This window comes from Solea solea, chromosome 19, assembly GCF_958295425.1.
Source record: "Solea solea chromosome 19, fSolSol10.1, whole genome shotgun sequence".
NCBI classification, from domain to species: Eukaryota; Metazoa; Chordata; class Actinopteri; order Pleuronectiformes; family Soleidae; genus Solea; species Solea solea.
The window spans coordinates 4,200,102-4,224,163 of NC_081152.1; the positions used below are offsets into that span (position 1 = coordinate 4,200,102).

Consider the following 24,062-nt stretch of genomic DNA (forward strand, 5'->3'; position numbering starts at 1 on the left):
TTCAAGCCTTTTCGCAGCAACATGCAAGAATGACAAGGCCATAGATTTAAAAAAAAAAATAAATAAAATAACGATGTAGTAGTTTAGTCAAAACTGGCAACTTCAGCAGCTACATTTCTAAAAACCGAAAAGACGTTTACATTTTCTGCTTTTTACAGTAAGACTTTTAAGACTGGAAAAGCTTTTTGTCTGAATGCTTCCTCTCTATTTTTCTCTCTAACTCTCTCTCTCTCTCGTGTCCGTGTTGTGTTTGGTCTCGTGGCGTCCGGCTCACCGTCGAAGGGCTTTGCTCTCTGTTGTAATCAGATCCTGTCAAGAAGAATTTATACTGTAGGAAACCTCTGCTCTTCCTCTTGTGTTTTCCCCCTGTCACGGTTTCCTGAGTGTGCCTCGACCTGTCTTGTCCCCTTGTCCTCTCTGTTTATCTTCCTGCCTTGCTGCTGCTGCTCCCTCCAAAACTCAAAGGCCTTTCTCAAATGTCGTGCCTCTCTCTTTCTCTTTCTCTTTCTCTTTCTCTTTCTCTTTCTCTTTGTCTCTCTCTCTCCATTGAGCTTGTCTCTCCTTCCAAACCTTGCTGGAAGCTTTGCTGCTCTGCCCTGTTTTTTTGGTCTCTCATCTCTTGATACTGCAGTGTGTGTGTGTGTGTGTGTGTCTTTCATGTTCTTTTCTATACAGAACAACTAAAGATTTTTGGAGAATCCGAAACAAACAATTAAGTGAAATTAAAAGCCATGCGTAAAGGGCCAGTTCACCCAAACGTGCTCACAGCAGCCATGCGGACATGCATTGACTTTTTTAGTAAATTAGCAGCTTTTTTTTTTTATAACCCTATGATGTATAACATAATTAAAATTAACATATATCTCATGTGTCTTGAAAATGGGCCGCCTACCTATTCAGCATCAGATTATTTGTTTGAAGAATGGCACTGAAACAATAGTCAAAAAATGTTATAGCAGAGATGGGATCAAGTCACACGTGTTCAAGTTTTAACTTTCAAGTCTCAAGTTAGTCGTTTTAGTCTTTTAATCCATCACTATGTTTAAACATACAGTAGAAACTACATTTTCCACCAACTCTATAAACACACCTTTGAAACTGTGCTGCACACACCTTTTTATGAACAAAAAGAAAAGAAAAAACCCTCTATTTTTGTGACTTCTGCACAATTACTGCTACTTTATATCAATACTAAAAATGTGATATTAAATGAATCATAACTTTGACCCAACAACACAAAAAAACACACTTTTTAAAGCCTGAATATGTGACCTATAAACATATGTGACCTATAAGGAGCTGTGTATTATTCTCACTGCAATTTACAGTGAGTGCACCTGAGCACTAAGGTGTCTGGTCCTTATAAACAGAAAAGACAAGATATTAGGATCTGTCAAATAATGATATCACTGGCAAATGTATCTAACCTGTATGTATGACAATCAATTGGATTTGCATTGTCGTTTTTGATATTTATAGAAACACACATAACTTCATAAAAGCTTGTATTTTTCTTCTCAGTCAAAAAAACAATTCCGATAGTTTGTCATTTTTAACGAAAAGTTTGGCGATTACTGGTATATACAGAATATTTCCAAATGGATCACTGTACTGTAGTGTTTAATCCATGTAATGTGAGATGCAGGACATGGTGGAAGATGAAAATCAGTTCAAATATAGCCTAACATGCTATGGTTGGCTGTATACCGCTATAATGTATTTATTGTGTGTAATTTGGGTGAACAGATCCTTTAAATTCCCTTGTGAATGGTACTCTTGCTGCTCCAGAGCCAGTGTATTATAGGTCATTTATAAAAACTCAAATCCTCTAACATCCTGTTCTCTTCTAAGTTCATACAAGAGTGCAGCACAGTTTCATTCATACAGGCTTACGTCACATTCCTTACTGTGGAAAACGCTTGATATTGAACACATTATTTGTTTGTTTTCTGACACTTTTTTTTTGTTAGATGCTTGTGTGCGTCTGCTCGTCTGCACTGTGCCCTCGTCTGAACTCCACCAGCTGTGCTCAGCAAACTCACCGTCTGTCACTGTTTCCAAGAACCAAACCCTGCATGTTTGTTAACTGAAGTCCCTCTGTCGTACGTATGTATGCGTGTGTGTGTGTGCGCGCGTGTATGTGTGTGTGTGCTTTTTCCATGTCGGTGTCCTCGCTCTGTGACTTCCTCTGTGGGAGGAAGTCACAGTCCCTGGGTCAAAGGTGAATGTATCATGCGTGCGTGTCGTCAGGTTTGTCGTGGACAGGTGTTCATCGTAGCGCGTCGACTTGTGGTGTGTTTGTGGAAGGGCATGCTCGTGTCTGGTGAGGTGACTGTTTCTGCTGGAGGGTCTTCAAATCTGCCGTCAAGTCACCGAGGCAGGGATGGACACGCCGGTGTCGTGACTCGGATTTGAAAAACCTCTGCTCGCAGATGATATACAGACGTGTGTGTAAAAGACATAATTACTTGTCCTCGACATGATTTATTTTGATAAGAAAAGGTGCAAGTGGATGCGATGTAAAGGTGGATTCCGTACTGAATAAAGAGTTTCATTTGAACAGCAGAGGGACTCGACTCGAGTGTGTTCACTGCATCGACATTCACCAGCAGATGGCACCATTTGTGGAAAATGAACGAGTACAGACTCCTGTGACCTCTCTGCCAGATTTTATTGCTCTTTGCTGGGTTCTTATTTCATGACTGCGTCCTGGAAAACTTCCTGTTTTGAGTAGAAATGTCACAATGTTTATTTTTAGTTTAGATGATTCGAGAACCACAGGGGGGGCTGGACTAGGATAAGCTGTTAAATCGTGACAATGCCGTTTTTAACCGTACCATAAAAAGCCACACAGTAACAAGATAATGATGAACATGACTGACTCAGGAGGAAGTTACAGTTTAGTTTAATGAACTTATTCTCTCTGTCATATTAAATCAGCTATGGTTCTCGGAATGAGTGTTGGGATGTTTTTTTCAAATTTTAACGTTTATTGACTTATACATTAATTTTATTCTCAAGATACAATAACATTGTGCTGTAAGAGACATATTTTATGTTATAAACACTCATTCAATAGTTTATTTCACTAATGGCTTCAGTAAACAATGCTTATCATTGTTTCAAATACATGACGTCCACAAAGAACAAATACTAAAGCTTCTTCAACACTTGTTAAATAAAAAAAAACACCTTTCATTTCTCCCTAAAATGCCGTGGTGAAGACTTTTAACATGCAAAAATAAATATTTTTTTTTAATCCTTGGCACCACAGAACCAGCAGGTCTCTGTGTTGTTGCTGAATGTTGGCTGCGACTCTGAGGCTCTCGTCTGGTCACATAAGTTATCCAGACGTTACAAAGAGGTCTCTGAGAGACCTGTGGGCCTCAGCTAAAAATGCATGTTCCTGAAGTGTTGGAACATGCTCATGTCGAGCATGTGTTTCTCATGGGTTCACACCAAACACTCGTTCCCAGACAAATGCCTTTCCCACTTCTCCAAATCGCAAACAGATGGAGCAACAGAAGACGCTCAGAACAACAGAATCGAAAATCTATGGACTCAAACGTCTACGTACAACTTTGACTTGTATGTCATGTTTTTGATTAACAAGTGTTTCTGCGGCTCCTCTAGATCAATCTAGTCTCATTCAGACCACTTTATTCATCGAGCATCACGAGAAAATCAGTCACAGATGATTTAAAGAGAGTCCACAGCAGTTTGATCCAGCTGTTTCCTGACCTTTCACACAGACACCGCGGTGGTTTTCAGTGAGTGGAATTCAGGTGACGTGGAAGGATAAATGTGTTTTAATTAGGGTCGTTTGGGAAAATGACTTTTTAATCACACCATTTACAATAAATGTATTTTTTATTCACAAATGTGAAAGTGTTTGGTGTCTCTAGGTCTCACTGTTTGTCTTTGCTATATCCAAACGTAATTAAGTACATTTAATGAATTTTAATGTATTAAATATGAACAAGCAATAACATGTACATATATATAATTTACTGTGGGACTTTCCTATGAAAAGTCACAATTTTGTTTAGAATGAAAAGATAATTATTCCATCTTTTTGGAAAAGTAGGATCCTCCTGGAATAAACACAGGCTTGTCCTCGCTGGACAGCTCAAGACTGAAAAATGCAGTCTGGTCTGGATTTGTGCCGAGGCCGCACACGTGGAGTGTGAAATTTGAGTCAACAGCATGAATCAATGGAACCAACCTGCCTTTTATTAACAGTCCAGGCTCATGCTGCTGCGGGTGTTGTAACGGTGGGAAGTGTTTTCTTGATGTGATCTCCGGCAGGATGCGGCTCCATGTCACAAACCGGTTTCACCTTTGCGAGCTGAAGATCTGTGACGAATCGTGTCACATGCTGAGCAGGAAATGCCAACTTGGTGACAGCGAGACGTCAAGGATGGGAGGCTAATTTTCGATTGGATAAACAAAGCAGAAATGCTGCGATTCTATCTGTGTGTGAATAATCTCACGTTGTTCATGGTCTGTGGCCACGACGACTCATATTTTTGAGGAGAATCTCATGAAAGTTTCATGTTGTGTTCATTCTTCACCAAACCTTAACATAATGGACATTATACAAAAAAACAACAACAAAACAATAGTTTTGTTGCTTTTAAACCAGAAAAAGACAAGACACGCTGATTCATAAGACATACATTTATATACTAAATAAATAATGTTGGTCTACGGCAATGTCAATTTGGTGAGAACTACCTTAAATACTAGGATTGCTTATGGTTAATAAGAATATGGTTGAAAACCCACTACAGAGTCCCTAATCTGGTGCGGAATCTTTCAACAATGGAGTGCACTTTAGGGAGTGACAAGAGAAAAATGACATGTCAAGAGGCGGAGGACATAAAAAAAGCTTTATGCAAATGATTCATTTGTAACAGGAGCATAAACTGCATTTCCAAGCACTAAGCAGTTCGGCACAGTGGGATTACTGGAAAAGTAAACCCTGATGTGGGGTGTGTAGGCCAGATTGTGAAAGCTGCGACAGCTGCGAAAGCTTCGTCATGTATGTATCATACCAGTGTGAAACCAAAGAAAATGTGGAGAAAAAGAAACACAGAAACACACAATCCATTCCCATTGTTGCACAGAAGTGATCCAGTGTGTGTCAAACTCAAATGACCTGAGGGCCAATGAGCATCTAGTCTGGTCCAGCTTGTTTTGATATAAAATGATTCACAGTAAAAACATATTTATGATGCACAAATACGGAGAATTAAATTGAAAATTTAGCAAATAATGACGAGGATAATTGTGATTAAAACAGCTTAAATATATGTAATTTCAAGTTGATTAAACACATTTAATAAAGCAATGATTACAACCAAATGTCTTATTACTATTATAAAAATTTTGCAGGCAAATATAGTCTTATATTCTGTCTCTATTCCATCACCTTGCACAGTGGTGGGCGGGCCGCATGTGGCCCCCGGGCCACCAGTTTGACACATGTGGTCTAACTCCACCGTTCAGGTACCAAACCACTGTGCAAGGTACTGCAACAAAAGGGTACCATGCAACTGTTATTATCAGATATTTTGATTCCCAGGACAATTTCTGACAATGGAAACACAGCTTATTGCATAATATACCAATATAAACTAAATTGTACTGAAGGAAATGTAGCAGCATGCTAACTGCTAGGTTCTCAGTCAAGAAAACACCCTGATTGTTTAGATCTATTGATCCTAATGATTCAAACAAAGGCCAAGTCCAGCTCTTGGTGCAGTGGAGGTCTTTTTGCTTTCTCTCTCTGGTTCCAGCCACAGAGAACATTTACCTCCACATCAGCTCCAAAATATCAAACAACACCAGTCTTTGGGGGAAGGGGCGGAACAGGTGTCTCTTAAACAGATATGCTCAAAGTCTTGCCTTTAAAGGCCCTCAAGTATCGTGTTGATCCCACAGACTTGGACATCAAGACAAAGAGGAAAGGGTCCAGACACGCGTGGAGGCAGCACAAGCACACTGCCACGTTAAAGTACATGTACAGGTTCTCTGTTCTATTCACAAACAGTTTCACATAATGGAGGAAGTGCAGAACTCCTGCAGGGGTGAAGCACACCAGGAAGATGACGAACATCAGTGAGCTGGCCTTGATGTACAGGGACCAGTCGTGGTGGGACTGGTTGAGCTCACAGATGATTCTGCAGAAGCACACCACAGAGGTGACCAGCGGCACCAGGAGGCCGAAGACGGTCAGGATGAGGTTGTAGTAGAGCAGGAAGCTGTGGGAGTCGCTGCCCAGGGGGAGCACGTCATGGCAGGTGATGCGCTCCAGCTCAGGGAGCCAGTAACTCTGCTGGACGAGGAGCTCGGGGACGACGGCGGCTCCGAACACCACCCACACGGCCAGCGTGACCCAGGCGGTGCACATCCTCTTGGGGAGGGCCTTGTACTTGAAGGGGTGCACTACAGCCAGGTAGCGCTTGACGCTGATGCAGGCCAGCGTCTGTGCCGAGCAGTAGAGGTTGCCATAGAAACAGGCCGTAACCACTCGACACAGGGTCTCTCCAAGATCCCAGTGGTTACCATGGAGATGGTAGTGAGCCTTGAAGACGAGGGAGAGGAGGAGGAAGAGGTCAGAGAGAGCCAGACTGCAGTACAGGATGGCGGAGGACACCTTCCGGATTTTAGACGCCAGCGTGTAGAGGATGGCGACATTGGCTGGGACGCCGACAGCAACCACCAACATGTAAATGATGGGGATGACCCGAGTGCTGAGGGGGCTGCTGAGGTAACCTGCTGTGCTGTTACTGAGCGACTTCAGTGCTGGAAGAGAATGAGCTAAAATGGGAGCCTGAGTCCCATTGGCGACAAAGTGGGTTGGCTGAACATCAGGGTCCCCAAAAAATGTTCTGGGCACAGGAAACTCTTGTGAAGAGCTGTTTCTCTTCACTTTGGAGCTTTTTGGTTTCCCTGCAACACAAACAACAGCAACACAAAGAAAGTTTACTCTCTTTTCACTTTAGCTTGTTATATTTATTTTATATCAGGGACAGTGTACAAGATGCTTCATAGCAGATTTAGCTACTAAATAACTATAAATCATTATTATTTATGAGCAAAACAATTATCTAGTGTCTGTTATTTATACCAAATTCTAACACCTATGTTATTTAACATCGAGATTTAAATTAAATGTATTGTTTCGTCATGAGTTGTAACTTATCTGTCCTGTAAATGAATCTGATCCGATCAATTAATCTGATTTAATAAATGAATACTCACAAAACACTTCAATGTCAGTGTTTATGCAAATATACACTTTAATTATAGTTCATTTTCTTCAGTTTCTTCTGTATGTGACAAAAAGGCAACAAAGTCTGATTTAAAACAAGGAAAACGTGAATAAAGTTTTTATTTTCTCTTCAAAAGTCGAAAGATTTTCCGATTTCAAAGAGAAAGGACAGCGTTTTGGTGACTAGTCGATTATCAGAGTTTAATTTTCCATCAATAAACCTGATTGATCTGTAAAACTGATAACAAACCATCTTGTGTTGTAATAATGTGGCATTTGTTGTGAGTCAGTGAGAGACGGCTCTGCATGTTGCAGCTTGCGTTAAAGTTTCCACATCAACTTACAGATCGCCCCCAGCACACATTCACATTCTTTAGCTAAAATAAAAGTCCTAATGATCTCATTATAATAAAAGAGAAACATGGCAGACACCAAATCACTTCAGAAGTCTTGAATGTTCTCAGATCAAATAAAGATAAACTATCACTCACCTTTCTTCTGAAGAGAGCCACTTATGCAGAGAAGAAAAATGAGAATAAAGACAAGTTTTCCCATTTTTCCTTCTTGTTTGAACAGCACTCGGACTCAAGCGCAGATCTCTCTCCTGTCGTTCGGCTGTTGTTGTCTCCTCTTCTCTGCTTCACATTTCAACAGCCTCTCCTCTGTCTGCTGTGCCTGTGTGGGTGTATTCAAGTTGGGAACACCTCCTCCCCCCACATCTACTGATGTGGGGGGGGGGGGAGGTGAAGAAAACATCTTCACCGAGAGTGGTTTCCTGCCAGTTTGTTTTACCATGCCCATGTTGCACGTCCTCACATGTAAGATCTTTGTCACATTACTGTGATATCGATTTCATAAGATTTAAAGGTGACAATACTGACTGAGCCACACTCGTTTTTATGTTCCATACTTCCATAACTTCCATAACCCACTGTTGTCTTCACTCTTTTGCTTTTTAATCTTTGAGGCTTTAAAATGGCTGAATTCAAATAAAAAAATATATGTTGCGTCAAGTGATATATTATCATAAAGTCCACTCAGTACAGTATGTACGACACATGTGAAGGCGTTGGTCACTTTCTGTGTTGACTTCTTGAACCCTAGAAGAAACGTGGAATGAGGTAATAAGCAGAAAAGGGGCTCTGGGTGAGTGCATGAGGAAATGTCTTTCTGAACATGATAAGCTTGTCCAGACATGAGCACAGTTTTCGTTTAGCCTTCTTCAGTGCTTGTGTTTTAGTAGGAATATGTTCACTGTGAAGGATCTACTTGTGATTAAAATCAGTGAAACAGACGTCAGTTGTTTGTGTTCTGTTCCTGAGGGCGAATCAAAAACATGACACTTATATACAGGTTGTTAAATACAAACACTTTGGGGCCGGGACTCTCTGACTCTCTCACTGAGCCCATAAACATGGTTCTCAAACAGTGGTACATGTAGCACCGGTGGTAGGCAAGATTCCTCTGATGGTACCTGGAGGAGAAAATAAATAACTAAATTAAACTAGGTGCGCAGTCAAGAAAGGGCCCTCGCGTCCCCCCCACACAAGTGTCGGGGGGGTGCAGAAGTTCCCTGACATCATTGTCTCCCATGAGACCATGATCAGGGTCGCTCTCTTGTGTCATGTGTGACGTTTCAAGGCAATCGGTCAATGTACGGCGAAGTTACAGGGCACTTCCTGTTTTGTGGTAAATGGTCGGAATTCGGCAAAATGCATATGGTTGCTGTGGCCACGCCCCCTTTAGAATCCGCGATGGGTGTTTGTCAAACCTGGAAATGATGATGTTCTCAAATGTCTTGTTTTGTCCACAAACCAAAATGATTCACTTTTAATAATTTCTTTGTTATCCAGAGCAAAGAAATGAAGAAAATACTCACATTTAAGAAGCTTAAACAATCGGAAATCTTGTTTTTAAAAAAAAAGCATTAAACTAGTTATCAAAATAGTTGCCGATTAATTTAGTAATCGATTAATAATCGATTCATCGTGTCAGCTCTACACCAGACAACAACACGATGGACAAGAATGGAGGACGTCCATCAGATGACTGTCATGGATGGAGCCGGTCTAGCTCCATCCTGACCCTACTGTACTATTTTACTCTGCTACCCCAAGGGAAGGATGGAATGGTTGTGACCAATTGAACTGTTCCACGCAATTAACAAGACAGTGACGTTTCAAGGAGGAATAAAATAAATAAGTCTTGTTTTATCACTCTGATGACTGCTGGGGTGAAGGACCGTAAGGTAACGGTTATTTAAAACGCCGACCTGACGGTATTATTTTAAATTGACAGAATGAGGATGTGGTCGTGTTGGACACGCGCTCTCACCAGAGAGAAGATTTCTACTTCTTTGGTGGACTCAGACAGACCTTGGTGACGCTGTTCAGTGGTTCAAGTATAGGCTTGAAACCGTCGCATAAAGAAAACTGACATATTCTCAGTGAAGGACGGATAAACCACCTGTTACACACATGAAAGAGTTTCGCTTCCCCAGTTCTCACACTTAACAACAGTATCTACGTTGGTATCAAATTGCAGCAGAGAGTCTAATTGCACTGAGACTGGTCAGTTTCTCCTATCACCATCATCAGATTTCTCGAGAGGAAAACACCCGACTCTGGTATTTAATGTGAATTACGCTAAGAGATATGGACGTTGTTATCATTAAGGCCAAAATGATCCTGCCTGCTGTTTCTTTTGCTTTCATTTTGGACTCTCCCTTTGATCACTTGCGTCCAGCTGATCGCAGATGTGACCTCTGTCTTGTTTTCCTCTAAACTGTTTAGGAGAGGGGTGGGCGTCGATGTTTTCGGTACGAGCATCTGCTCGACCTCAGAGCGTGCGACAGCTCTCTCGGAGATGTATTGTCTCCACGTCCCCGCCTGCGACGTCACCGCGGCTGACAAACATTCGCGTGACTCAGAACGCGACACCGAGGCATCACAGCAGTTTACTGTAGCATCATCCGAGCACACACACATACAAACATGTTGTTTTCATATTTGGAGTGAAAGGTCAGAGAGGTTCTGTTTACTGTCAGACAAACACAGCGCAACCAAACTACAATCGTGCTAATGTTATTATTTAAACCTCTAATCTCACATTCTTCTATGAACACACAAAAAAAAGGAGAGCAACTTTTGTTAATTGTGAAACCATTCAGTATTTCAGGTCGTTCAGATAAGAGGCGTGATGCATCTCCTTCCTCTGTGTAGCAGCAGCACATCTGAAACAAACATCTGCTTCCTGTGTTACAGTCGTCACCTCGTATCCTAGAAGGGGCCGTTGCGTTCTGCTTTCCTCTGACAGAGAGAAAAAGAAAGCGCTTTGACATGTCGGCATGTGACGTGGATTTACTTGAAGCGACTGCAAACACAGGACGATAGGACGATAACGATGGTCCGGTTTGACCTCGTTTTCTAGTCCATTAAAAAGGTTTTTATGAAGGACAAACAGTGACAGGCAGTGATGATTCACCCTGACATGGAAAATTATCTAAAAGGAAAAACATCGAAAACTGGAAAAGTAAACTGAACATCTTTAACTCTGAGAACGCAGAGTATTTCAGCACATCTGATGAAAAAATATACATATTTTCACACCTGAACAAAAAGTACTCAAAATGTTTAAAATCCGATTGGATTTGTGAAATTAGTGAAATGAGGGAAACACGTCACAGTTCAAAGTTCACTTGTCTCGTTTTTATGAACAAAAAGAAAAGAAAAAAACTCTTTTGTGACTTCTGCACAATTACTGCTACTTTATATCACGACTAAAAATGTGACATAAAATAAAAAGGCCTGAATATGTGACCTATAAACAACCTCCCCATTACACCAGAAATGTTTGAGCCTTACATGTTTCATCATTCCAATCCAAATGCAAATTATAATTATATATTTGTCTGTATTTTCTGGAAATATGTTTATAAAAAAAAAAAAAAAAAACAGAAATAAATACAGATAGTCATCCAAACTTTGCTAAAGCTGCAACAAAGCTGCTGGCAGCGTCCAACTCACAGTATGATTTTAACAATATACATGAATGATGTTTATGTACCCTCTGTGCCCTCTAGGGGCAGTGTTTCCCAACTTAAACTGAAGGCTTAGAATTACAGCAGTTGAATTTGACCCAGACTAAATGTGTGAAATGCTGCTTATCAGGTTCAGCAATCAACTTCACTTTATGCTCTGGTGCCAGATGTTGTTCTGGTTTCATACATACAGTATAGATTAAAAATCTGCAAAATGACACAGATTATCCGGATTTGGGGGTTTAACCCTTAGTGCTCACGCGGCACAGGTCTGTGCCGCAGGTGCACCCACGGTAAATTGCCGTGGGAATAATACACAACTCTTTATATGGACATCCTGGTGGGTGTGTTTATAGGTCACACATTTAGGCTTTAAAAAATGTGGGGGTGGGGGGGGTTTTCGTCACATAATTGTATCAAATTGAAAATCTCAAAACGCCCGCCTCGTGTTTCCGTGTAGACAGCGGATAAAATACTTTAGGGAAAATGATGACATCATATTCCCCGCTCTCTCTCTCTCGCTGTCATTCATTGCTTGTGTTTGGAGATTATTTGACCAACTACTGTCAATGAAAAGTAACTGAAGTCAGTCTGAAAAGACACTTATGAAAAAAGTATTGAATCATAAAATAAAGACAGGAAGGAGAAAACAGTAAACTGTGCCTCATTTGTCACACTCTCATCCCTCACCTGGATTATTGTTTGTTCTCTTCTTGTCCCTGTGCTGACTGAATGGCAGAATAATCAAATCCTCGAGTGGAAGCAGAAAACAACAGGAATGAAACTCGTTTGAGGCGGTGCCAGTGACTTAAGTTTGGACCTAATCTCCCACACTCTGCATCCTGCCTCCTTGTGTGAGCAGGAATGGGCTTCTGTTATTTTAGGAACACCCAAACACAGCGGGCTGCAAGAGCAACATGACCTCAGCCATGTCCAGCTGCTCTGCCTCTGCACACAAAATGTGAAGCAGCTATTATTAGCGGGTTTAATCGATGATAATATATTGATAACTGCTTATACATGGGTCGATCGTGGAGATGAAGTATAGTAAATAATTAGTACCTATTGTATTGTACCATTTTGTTGTTTTTGGTTCACGCCCACTGCTCACACACAGTTCATCGCTGTGTTATCAGGCTGCAGAAAAGAAATACCCAGCAATTAGTGACCAGCACCTAATGGACAACCACAAAAGAGCTGAATATCTCCCTCTGAGTGAAGAGGAGATTGAAATATGAGGCCAAAAAAACACATTAAACATAATGAATCAGTAATGCTCCATATCTGGCAGCCTATGATGCAGACACTCAGTCTCACTGAGGAACAACAGACAAACAAACAAATAAAACAATGGCACTTAGTGATGGAGACAGCAGTGAATCAACAACTCAGCACACAGGAGTTCTTGTTTTCATCTAGAAAATCACATTCTCGTTGTCATGGGATGTTGATTGTAACCATTCTAATAAATATTCTCTTGGATTTGACGGTTTGGTCTCAGTTGAATCTTTTATTACACTGATCACTTGTATCAAGAATTTCATAAATTGAGTCATGTGACTGTTATTGTTTCTGTCTGCATGGATTTCAAAGCCGGGGGTCGGTCACATTCTCAGTCATGACGTAACAAACGAGACACTGGCTGCCTCCAGCTTCTTCACAAACACTTTGTTTTCGTTGACTCACGTTTGGAACAGAATAAATGCAGGTGGAGGATATGCACTGGCTGATCATATATCTAAAAAGCAATAGGACACAGATCACTCTGGTGGATATTTCTTGAGAGGAAGTGGATTTGTCCTGGCTGTCTGTGAGCTCACGTCAGTCCCAGTGGATGTAAAGCTGCAGGATGAATGAGTCAGACGACTCCCACCTCATCCTGTCATTATTATCTGATAACAAACCCTCACAGAGAGAAAGCGTCTCATTCTCCCCCACACACTCCTGCTCTCCCCCGCATTATTCTTGAAGTTTATATGAACTGCAGATCTCCAAGAAACACACACAGGAAAGAAAAAAAAAAGAGAAACGCTCCCATGGCTCCCATGTCCAGCAGACAGAGGTAGATGCAAAACATCACGTATGACATTAGAGTCTGAACAGCGTGTTTACATAAGCGGATAAATAAAGACTCAAAGATTGGTTGTTTTGCTTTAAATTGGTCACTTGAACTCTCTGTCCGATTTGGTTCGTTTCCAAACAGCGGAAACGCTTAAGCATCTTGAATGCAATGGGCGTTCGTTTACATTTGAAAGTTACACACTGCAGCTTTAAGAGGAAGCATGACCAAGAATTTCCTGTTGATTCTGACTATGTCTGAACAAAATGTATATCTTACCATGATCTTATTCTGGCACTAAAGGAAGGAAGTACATTTCTAAAACAACTGCTGCGAGAATGTTGGTCCAGTACTGCAGATTAGTAAGAAAGGGTGGACTTCTCTGCTCCCCCTTCCGTTTTAATAGTAAGACTACGCTTCAAAGTGAGAAAAGCACATTTTGTCCATTTGGGCTGCACATGACAGCCTCCATAAAATCCCTTGCCTAAAGCACACACATCTGGAATTTTTATATATATATACATATATATATATATACATATATACATATATATATATATATACATATATATATATATACATATATACATATATATATATATATATATATATATATATATATATATAAATTCCAGATGGACAGCGACTCCAGGCCTGTGACCGCTTCAGGTCCATTGAGCTGTCGCTCCAACATCCAGTAGCCAATCAGCAGGCAGCTTCCTAGGGCCCGCCCACAAACAAAAAACAAGTGTATTTTCAAACAGTAAAAGACAATATTTTTGAATGATTAAATCGATATTTTATCTGCTTCTTAGAAAGTGTTATTTGAAAAATATTGACACAAATTTAATCCAATAGACTGCAAATTATAACAAAGCGGGAATTCCTCCATTCTTCATTTGCATGTTATGCTTCCACTTCAAAATGCGAAAGGCGTGATATAGTTTTGCCAGCTGTAGAAACATGGCAGCACAAAATGACATAAAGTCCTATTATATAAAAGTTTTTTACCATGAAAACCAAACTCAAAAGAAATCAAAGAGATACACTTTTTAAAAACATACATATGAGTATAATGTTCAATTTCTGCCACTACACCCTCCTAAATGTGAGATAACCTATGAAGAGAAACCAGACACCAAACTGAACTATTCAATTTTCATACTTATGAGCCACTGGGGTGCTGCTGTAGCTAAGACTGTGTGACGGGAAAGGTGACCTCAGTGGACAGGAATGTCTCTCTCTGAGCCTGGACTCTGCTGCTGATGATTGGTTGGTACCCAGGTTTTGTTTTTTTGTTTTTTTCAGACCAGCGGAAACAAGACGCACAGAGGGAGACAGAGAGAGAGACAGAGGGAGAGACAGAGGGAGCAGAGAAAGCGTGGGACAGATAAGAGTCGCGTGGATTAACAACATTTAATATCATATCTGAGTCTTTTTTTATTCCTGTTTTTAACACGGCACCATGTTTCCAAAGGCTTTGCTGATGCTTGTGGCGTGCACATGTGCTGCTTCAGCCCAGAACGGTAAGAAAACTTACATTTAAAAAGCCATTTAAGAAATATCAAACAATGTGTAGTACATGACTCAACTATGGCATCAATTTTTGGGTTTAATAGAGCTGAAAACATTAGTTGTTTTTTCTTTGTTTAGGTCTAAGGAAATAGAAATAAATAATATAATATACAGCACTTTCTGGTCTTGGTGACCACACAAAACTGTCTTTCTGTTACGTTCATTTTTCTATCAGGAAGACAAAACCCATCCACAAGAGATGCAGATTCACTACTGGGATGATGCTTTTGACACGATTGGATTGTGTCACAATACTTTTTTAAATTTGTATCACTGTGACTCAATAGCATAGATCACTGCAACTTCATTCTGCTCGCTGTATCGTCCACAATTGAATGCTACATTTCTTGAGACAATAACCCATGATTATTTATTAAGCTGAAAAATGCCTTTTCAAAATTGAAAGCTTCCAATACTTTTGGAATTGGTGACTATGTTTTTCTGTTCAATAATTTAGCAGAAATAACAGGATTCTGGGGAAAAGGGGATTTTTAAAATCATCAAAACAAACAAAAGAATTCACGACTTATTCATTTTTTCATCAGATTGCATATAGGTTGTGCTAAAAAAAGGATTTAAGACACTCTATATTGCACACTCTTGTAGCCTCTGTATATACTGTATATTCAAACATAGTAATGGAAAGCAGCCAAAATGCTAAAGGTTAAAAAAAAGTGTTTTTAAAGAGGACAAATATTTTGCAGATACATAGATTTCCTTTTTTTAACCATGGCCTTTTATTCAATTATACTTTATTAGACTCTTTTTTTCTTCATTTAACTCTTTGGGTTCTGTAATGACCAAAATAGCAGAATATCCTGTAGAATATCTGATAGTAATCTCAGCTCTAAAATATGCTTTCATGTTCTGAGTAAATAATCTTTCTTACATCATGGATTCTCTGACTTTTTAAACGTTTTTCTTACTTTTTCTCTCTCCAGGAACAGCGCGCGGGCGGACCTTTGGCTTTTTTGGAATGCCAGAGCCGGACGAGTCTATAGAATATACGGACGATGAGTTCACCACATCTAATCTCGTTAAATTGGGTCAACTGAGGAACATAACCAGCAGCAGCAACATGCTGCAAATCTCAGAGGAAGCGTTGCTGTTTCTCACAGGCCCGGTGTCCACCATCCTCATACCGTCCTTCTACACGCTGGTCTGCCTTGTTAGCATACCGATCAACATCCTCGCGATAGTGGCCTTTGCTCTGAAGATCAAGCCTAAGAAGCCGGCAGCGATCTACATGCTGAATCTGGCCTGTGCTGACCTGCTCTTTGCTGTGCTGCTGCCCTTCAAGATCACCTACCACTTCAGCGGCAACAACTGGATGTTCGGCGCAGCCATGTGCCGTGTCGTCACTGCAGCCTTCCACTGGAACATGTACTGCTCAGTTCTGCTCATAACCTGCATCAGTGTGGACCGGCTCCTGGCTGTGGTCTACCCCATCGACTCCCTGTCTTGGAGGAGGCCTCGGAATGCCATCGTGGCCTGCGTTACCATGTGGATATTGTCGTTTGCTGGCACTGTGCCGCTAGTCCTCGCCGAACAGACTGTTCACCTCAGTCAGTTGAACATCACCACTTGTCACGACGTCCAGTCGGCGCATGAGATTATCTGGCACTACAGGATCTACTTCATCACCCTGGGCTGCGCCTTCTTCTTCCTGCCCCTGCTCGTCACCGCCGTGTCCTACGCTCGCGTGGTCTGGTCGCTGAGCAGGGTCCCCAACGGTGTTCTGGGGAGTTCGCGCCGAAGAACGCGAGCAGTGGTGATGGCGTTAACCGTGCTGGTGATTTTTGTGCTGTGTTTCCTGCCCACCAACTGTCTGCTGCTAGCGCACTACCTGCAGTTTCACGAAGGTGTTACGAAGATCCAAGATACGCCAGACGGCTCTTATGCAGCCTATCTGGTGTTTATGTGTTTGGGAAGTCTAAACTGCCTCCTGGATCCTCTGGTCTACTACTTTGGGTCGTCCCAGTGCCAGAAACAGCTGTCCAACGCGCTGAGGTGTCAGAAGACTTCAGGGGGCAGCAGCATGCGGCATTCATCATCTGACTCACGCCGATCCAGCAGCAGAGCAATTTTAAAATCCAGTCGTACAGACAGCTCCAAAGTACACACTCAAGTTACCAACATGGACTCGTTCAAGAGCGACCTCAACGGCCAGTACAAGAAACTGCTGGTTTGAGCAGATGTGACTCAGCAACACAGTCTCCCGGATCATGTGTCGCCTTTGTAGGTTTCTGCAAACCACAGATAAACATGAGGTCACCAAAATGAACCAAAATGATGTCCACATCTAAAGACGGGCATTTCAACATGACAGTGGTTTTTACCCCTTGCCGCACTTATTGTGTTCTGAGGAAATGAAGGTGATGACAGTGAATGAATGGCAATGAATGTGGTTGGGTTTAAGCACAAAAACCACCTGGTTAGGGCAACCAAAGAGGCTTTAGTTAACCTCAATAGCACCAACTAGGGTTGAAGTATTAAGCGTTATACAATCAAGATTGCAATTTAAAACAATGCCATTAAGAAATCACAATGTCAAGGTTCTATATTATGCCAATTTGAAAAAAAAGCGTAGAACGTACATTTGGTAATGCTTTTCTTGATCTAAGACCATATAACACAGCAATATTGAACCTAAATGTGTACTAAAAATAAGATCATTTAAAGACCACAATGTCACACTCAAACATTTATGTTCTGCACAGAAGGTCCAAGAGGCAACATTTCCTGTGGTTTGCAGAAAAATAGAACAGTAAACTGTGTGACTGAACTGACTCTGACATGAAGTCGACAGTTGTCTCTTTGTTGTGAAGTTCAAAGAGAAGAAGTTATAGCACAGAGCAAATCTGCAGAGTTTAGTCTATTGACTGTGTTTTTATCTTTCATTGAGATTAAACAGCTCTGCTGAAAATGTGATACTATGAAATGCTTTTATGTTTGCACTATATCTTGAGTTTTATATCCTCAGCCTATAGAAATAATAGCTATAATATACAATATAATGGAAGGAAACTACTTTTTGCTTTTTTCCCCGCTATATAAATGTATTGAAAAGCTAACGTTAAAGCACTTGTAAGTTGTATAATGTTACTTTGTACTTTATAGAAAATGTGCTTACTCCAGTGTTTTTGTCTGTCTATCATTGTGACTGTGTTTAAGAGACTATCAAAAAAAAACCTGGGTAAATCACCCAGCTTGTCTTGGGCATATTCAGCTCCATGCTGCCTCCTGCTGGTGTGAAATGTGCAGTACTGAATGTGGGTTCTGTAAATAAAAGCTGTCATTTTTACACCACTACACAGCTGTTTCTCTGTAGATAGATGGATGGATGGATGGATAGATAGATAGATAGATAGATAGATAGATAGATAGATAGATAGATTTGGGTGTGAAGCTTGTGTGTGTGTACGGAAGGAAGTCAACAACATAATACCTTCATTAAAGGTCCACTCATCGCTTTCTCCTCCACATAAGGGGGCGCTGGTGCCAATCTCAACCATAAAAGGTCCAGTATGTGAAATCTAGGGAGGGTTTATTGGCCGACATTGAATGTTAATTGAGTTTATAATAATAATAATAATAATAAAAACATTTGTTTTTCATAGCCTTAGAATAAGCCTTTTGCTGTACACACACACACAGCACAGTTTTACGCTATGTCTATTTATATCCCAGTTTCCAAATGTAATCAGGCTCTACAAGTACACACATGTCCAACATGGCTCACACCATGGAAGAGGACAGGCAATCTGGTAAAATAAAAAGTCTCAATCTATCACAATCTAGAAACAAAACAAAACAAAAAACACACAATCATTTTTGTGTTAATACAGTAAAGGAAATATACTTTTAAATAATACTGGATCTCTGTAACCCTAACCTTTGTGTCTCAATGACATCATATAATGTACTAAAATAAAATAGAGACACTGAGGTGTTATTTAAAATTAGGAAACAGAAAGATAAGGGAACAATTGCACAATTTGTTATTTCCTTGTATATAAAAATACCTCTGTGATCATATGTCTGTCTGCACCAGAAGGCGGAAAGGAAGTTGTTGTTTTTCCCCCTTTTCATATTCAGCCATTTATTCATGAATGAACAAAGTATCAGAGTTGACATTACTGAACATCAAACAAACAAACAAACAAACAAACAAACAAGTAAATGAATGAATGTGAGCGGTTTTATTCAGGCAGCGTAAAGAAGGCGGAAGGGAAGGAAGATGAAGAAACACCTGCGAGAAACGCGCGCCTGGATCACCTGACTCCGTGACGTCACGCAGGTGTCAAAAAGCATTTTACAGAAACGAGGACCGCACCCACACACACACACACACAGACACAGAGACACAAACATACATTACACACACACACATACACACTCAGTCAGTCATGGCTGCTCCTGGGACTGTTTGGCTTCAGCTGCTCCTGGTTGTGCTCGTCGCGCAGACTTGTCTCTCAGAAACAGGTAAAGTCTCCTCTTCATTTCACGTAGATTCGGTTCAGACAGAGTCACGAGACAAAACGAGCTCGACCGAGCTTCATGCGTCGAACATACGACACAGGCCCCGTTTCTGTGGCTGTGACTCTTGTGTCTGTTTGTCTTGATAAACCGAAGCCAAGCCACAAATGTCATGGAGATGTCGTTGTGTCCACATTGTTTACAAGTTAGTTTTTATTTCACTATTTTCACTCAGGTGTGTGTGTGTGTGTCGTCATGTAATAGGAACTTTGAAGCTGTTAACGACACATTTGTGCCATTTCAAGCTATTTCAAAGACATAATTATCCAATGTGTGTGTATGTGTTTTTTTTTTTTGACTAGGGCTGCAATGATTAATCCATTACTAAATTAATCGTCAGCTGTAGTCGGCTGTAGTGTTTTTCCAATAATTGAAACAAAGTTTCCGGTTTTTCTGCTTCTTCAGTGTAAATATTTTCAGTTTTTCTTTGTTCCATACAACCCAAAAGTCATTAAAGCGTAACCAAAAAGTGCTTTTTCTGTCTGATTATTTATGAAAATAATCTTTGGTTACAGACCTACCTTAGTCCTGTTTACTACTATTAACTATGGTTAATCCAGAACCCACTCCAATGTTTACTGCACTTCACTTGTTGCCCATTACTTATTAATTGAAATACATTTTAAAAAGAGTGATCACTTATAAGGCAATTCATGGCCATGTCCTATAATTATGGCTCATATCATTTTTGCGTGTGTGTGTGTGTGTGTGTGTGCTGCAATACCAATATTAGGGATGAGCTGATACCTAATCCAATCATTTTAGTCAATATCATACCAATACTGATATTACGTGGCCTCGGACTAAACTGCAGAACTTTTTCACCAGTCAGACTGAAAACAGAAGGTGACTCATCATTTTCAGTTGTTGGTCCTTGTCTGTGGAACAACCTCAAAATGTGTTGAGTGCCATTTACCTGGATTTTATATAAACGTCCGTATTCAAAGTTTTTGTTTTTAAAAACAAATGTAAGAATTTTATTTTGAAGTCATAGAATGGCCATGATGTGTCATCAGAGATAAAGGAAATGCAAAATTGGAGATTGGAGGTGTATTGGTCACACTCAATTGACCATATGTGTGAGTGTGATAGTGAACGGGTGTTGGTCGCTATATGTTGGCCAGGGTTGAAACATGCTTTTTACATGATTGTAGCTCTGTTATGTTAATGTATGCTGTTCACTCTTACACTACACTATTACTTTTATTATTTATTTCCAAATTGGATTATGTAATTCATTAATTTTATTCTAAACAAGGCAATCAGAGATGGCAGACTTCACCCCATCAAGCCTCTGTCAGCCTCTGTTGGTCAAGTGTCGAAACACAAACATACAAACACACAGAGCCGCTAAAAACAGTAAAAAAAAACACTCACAATTTGTTTATCATGGTGAATTTCCATTATTGGGATAATTGTGAATGTAGAAAATCATTAATATTTCACGCGAGTGACTTGAAAACATTTTAAAATGTTGTTTTTCCACATAAAAATGTTCTCTAGCCATTTTTTTGGTAACACAACAAACATTTATCGCAATGGACATTGTGGATCGCAGTCATTTTGTTGAGAATAAATGTGACAGGAAATGTTAACATGGCCTATAGCTTTGTAAATAACACACATTGGATTTGCCTATACATTGTTGTAATACACAAACTCAGCCACAGCCAGGATAATTCAGCCTCATAATAGAAAGAAGTCAAACTTGTTCTGAGTTTCAGGTGCAGGCAAGTTTGGTGCTGTTTCCGCACATAAACCTGTTGCACTTCTGTTTAGCATATGTTTTCATATTGTGCCCTCACAGACACCAGAGGCTTCAGTGGCACAGAGACCCAAGATGGCGTGTGGGTCAACTCCCAAGCCCAAGAAGTCCTGAGCAGCCGCCTCACAACCGTCTTCCTCCCGATCGTCTACATCATCGTGTTCGCCGTTGGGTTGCCCACGAACGCCTTGGCTATCTGGGTATTCCTCTTCCGCACAAAGGAGAAGCACCCGTCGTCCATCTATATGGCCAACCTGGCTCTCGCTGACCTGCTCTTTGTCATCTGGATCCCGCTGAAGATCGCGTACCACTTCAACGGCAACAACTGGATCTACGGAGAGGGTCTATGCAAAGTGCTGGTGGCGTTCTTCTACGGGAACATGTACTGCTCCATCGCCTTCATCACCTGCATTAGCGTCCAGCGTTACTGGGCTGTGGTCAGCCCACTTTCCCGGAAACATCGGAGCAACCGTGTAGCCATTTGCGTCTCCATCTCGGTCTGGGTGGTGGTCTGGCTCATCACGATCCCTCTCTATCTGTACGATCAACAAGTCCGCGTCGCTAACCTCAAAATCTTCACCTGTCACGACATCACAAGGCCCGGTCAGAAGGAAACGGCAGCAGGTTACTTCCTGACAATGGGAATACTTGGGTTTGTCGTTCCCACCATCGTGTGCGTCGTCTCCTACGTCCTCATGCTCAAGACCCTCAGGAACAGCATGGGGGACGCCGCCATCGCCAAGAAGCGGCGTAAGGCCGTGGTGTTGATCATCACCGTGCTGGTCATGTTCTTGGTGTGCTTCACGCCGAGTAACATCATGCTGCTGGTGCACTACATCCTGCTGCTGCGCGAGGCCACCAACAACCTGTACGGCTTCTACATCACCACGCTGTGCTTGGCGAGCCTCAACAGCTGCTTCGACCCCTTCATTTACTACTTCATCTCGGAGGACTTCAGGGAGCATGTGAAGAACACGTTCCTCTGCAGGAGTGAGAGGACAGTGGAGAGGATGAGGGTCTCCTTCAGTGCCCTGAAAAACTCCAGAAAGAGCAACACGTACACGTCCGATTCACGGAACACACAAAGCTCTGACTGCTAGTGAACCGCTGTTTTTTTGTTTTTTTTTGTGTAGATTTAAGTTTATTATTCTACGGTGAAGTCTTACATCTGTGTGGAAACTCAAGGGAGCCATCCGTGGTTATGATCCACTCAAAGCCTTGAAGTTTTTCAGGTGCTGCTTTTATCTATTTTATAAATGTATTATAATATTTCACTGTATTGAATTCCCCCCCCCCACCCCTAATATCTGCTTTTCTTCAATATCAATATAGTAAAGGTACAACACATTATAAATATAATATAATTCAGACAACACATGATTGCTAGTAAATCCAAAATAATCTGTGCCAGTGAGGACCAAATACACTTTGGAATAGTGTTAAATGTTACTCTTTTGGAGTAAATTCAATGCTAATGTTCATTTTAAAAGTATTTCAGTATAATATATTTAACTCTTAGTTTAGTATTAACACTAATCCATCCTGGATTTGGTCCTAAACTGAACTGGTGTTAGGTTGACTCCTACTTTGAATGTTTGATTTTGATTTAAACAAAATTCAGTTTTTTACAACTCAATCTTTAATATTTAAGATTTGTAACTTGTTAACCAATACGGACTGATTTAATTTTTTTGAAAAATGATTTTATCCATATCACCCAGCCTTGGGACATAATTGAAGGTCATATTAACATTTTACTTTGACATGGGCAGAAATCTCCATGCTGTTATTACTTGTTCCAATTTGTACATGTTAGTTGATGTATCTTGTATATTTTTAAAGTTTTCCAGTAAAAATCTAGTGCCCAGCTTACGTATATTTCCCTGTCAGACATGGCATTTATTTGACTGACATTGTCTCTGTGTGGTGTGAGACTGGCAGGCAGTTTAAAAGGTCAAACTGGATGTTCCTCATTTTCAAAACAGTCCCATTATTCAGCACTTGTTGTGGCTTCGGGTTTCTGTTTGACATTGAACCAAACTTTCTCTTATTCATTCCAAGCCAGAGTATAACTGTCATTTTGATAGATGGAGTATAGATATTTATTTTATCAGATCTATTTATGACGTTATTAAATACCCAGGATTTTCTATGGATTTGATGTGATAAAGTCCACTCACTGAGTATTCTTGTTTTTATGTCTGCCTAAACGGAAAATGTGATTTAATCAGGCCAGTTTTTAGATCCAATATATCATTTATTTTACAAAGAGAGCAAATTGAAATTGTATTTTTCAACACATCAAACATGGGTCACCTATTTTTATGTGTTCCTTCAACTCTATTTTTGCCTCAGGTCTGTACAGAATAGTATTGAAAGAAGCTTACAGTTCTGTATTTGCACTGTTACTATTCGCTCCCAGGAGAACATTTTACCTTTTATAACAGCGGAATAAAGTCGGTGACGTTACTGTAGCACCAAAGCTAAATAACTTGTAACTGTAATATTTTAGATTTTTAACCTCAGTTGTGCCACACTGTGAGTTCTGTAATAAAATGTTAAAACAAATAACACTGGTCTTTGTCTGATTTGTGGATCAGAAGAGAAATTAGTGTTGTTAAGCAGAAACCGATGACACCAGTTCCTGAAACAGTTTTTTTCCTTTGTCCTTCATATTCAATTGGAAATATCTGGGTTAACATTTGATGCTCAAGCAAATGGCCTTTTTTATTTTATTCAATACAGAAACTAACGGCAGATTTGTCTGTAGAGGATGTCATTTTCTAAGTTTTCTTTTCCAGAACAG

The 24,062-nt window shown here is 40.5% G+C and overlaps 3 protein-coding genes across 3 annotated transcripts; 2 read left to right on the forward strand and 1 right to left on the reverse strand.

The window, feature by feature from the left end:
* Nucleotides 1-4,878: 4,878 nt before the first annotated feature.
* On the reverse strand, nt 4,879-7,963 carry LOC131445809 (proteinase-activated receptor 3). Its single transcript, XM_058616493.1, has 2 exons — nt 7,771-7,963; nt 4,879-6,957 (listed from the first exon to the last, which is right to left on the reverse strand). Exons 1-2 carry the CDS (start codon nt 7,832-7,834, stop codon nt 5,885-5,887), a joined length of 1,137 nt encoding a protein of 378 aa, XP_058472476.1. The 5' UTR covers nt 7,835-7,963; the 3' UTR covers nt 4,879-5,884.
* A 6,740-nt stretch (nt 7,964-14,703) lies between these two features.
* On the forward strand, nt 14,704-18,264 carry LOC131446245 (proteinase-activated receptor 1-like). Its single transcript, XM_058617364.1, has 2 exons — nt 14,704-14,903; nt 15,894-18,264. The coding sequence occupies exons 1-2, from the start codon at nt 14,843-14,845 to the stop codon at nt 17,141-17,143; spliced, it is 1,311 nt and encodes a 436-aa protein (XP_058473347.1). The 5' UTR covers nt 14,704-14,842; the 3' UTR covers nt 17,144-18,264.
* Nucleotides 18,265-19,269: 1,005 nt separating this feature from the next.
* f2rl1.1 (coagulation factor II (thrombin) receptor-like 1, tandem duplicate 1) lies at nt 19,270-23,836 on the forward strand. The gene is made up of 2 exons (XM_058618220.1): nt 19,270-19,437; nt 21,299-23,836. Exons 1-2 carry the CDS (start codon nt 19,362-19,364, stop codon nt 22,354-22,356), a joined length of 1,134 nt encoding a protein of 377 aa, XP_058474203.1. The 5' UTR covers nt 19,270-19,361; the 3' UTR covers nt 22,357-23,836.
* Nucleotides 23,837-24,062: the final 226 nt, after the last annotated feature.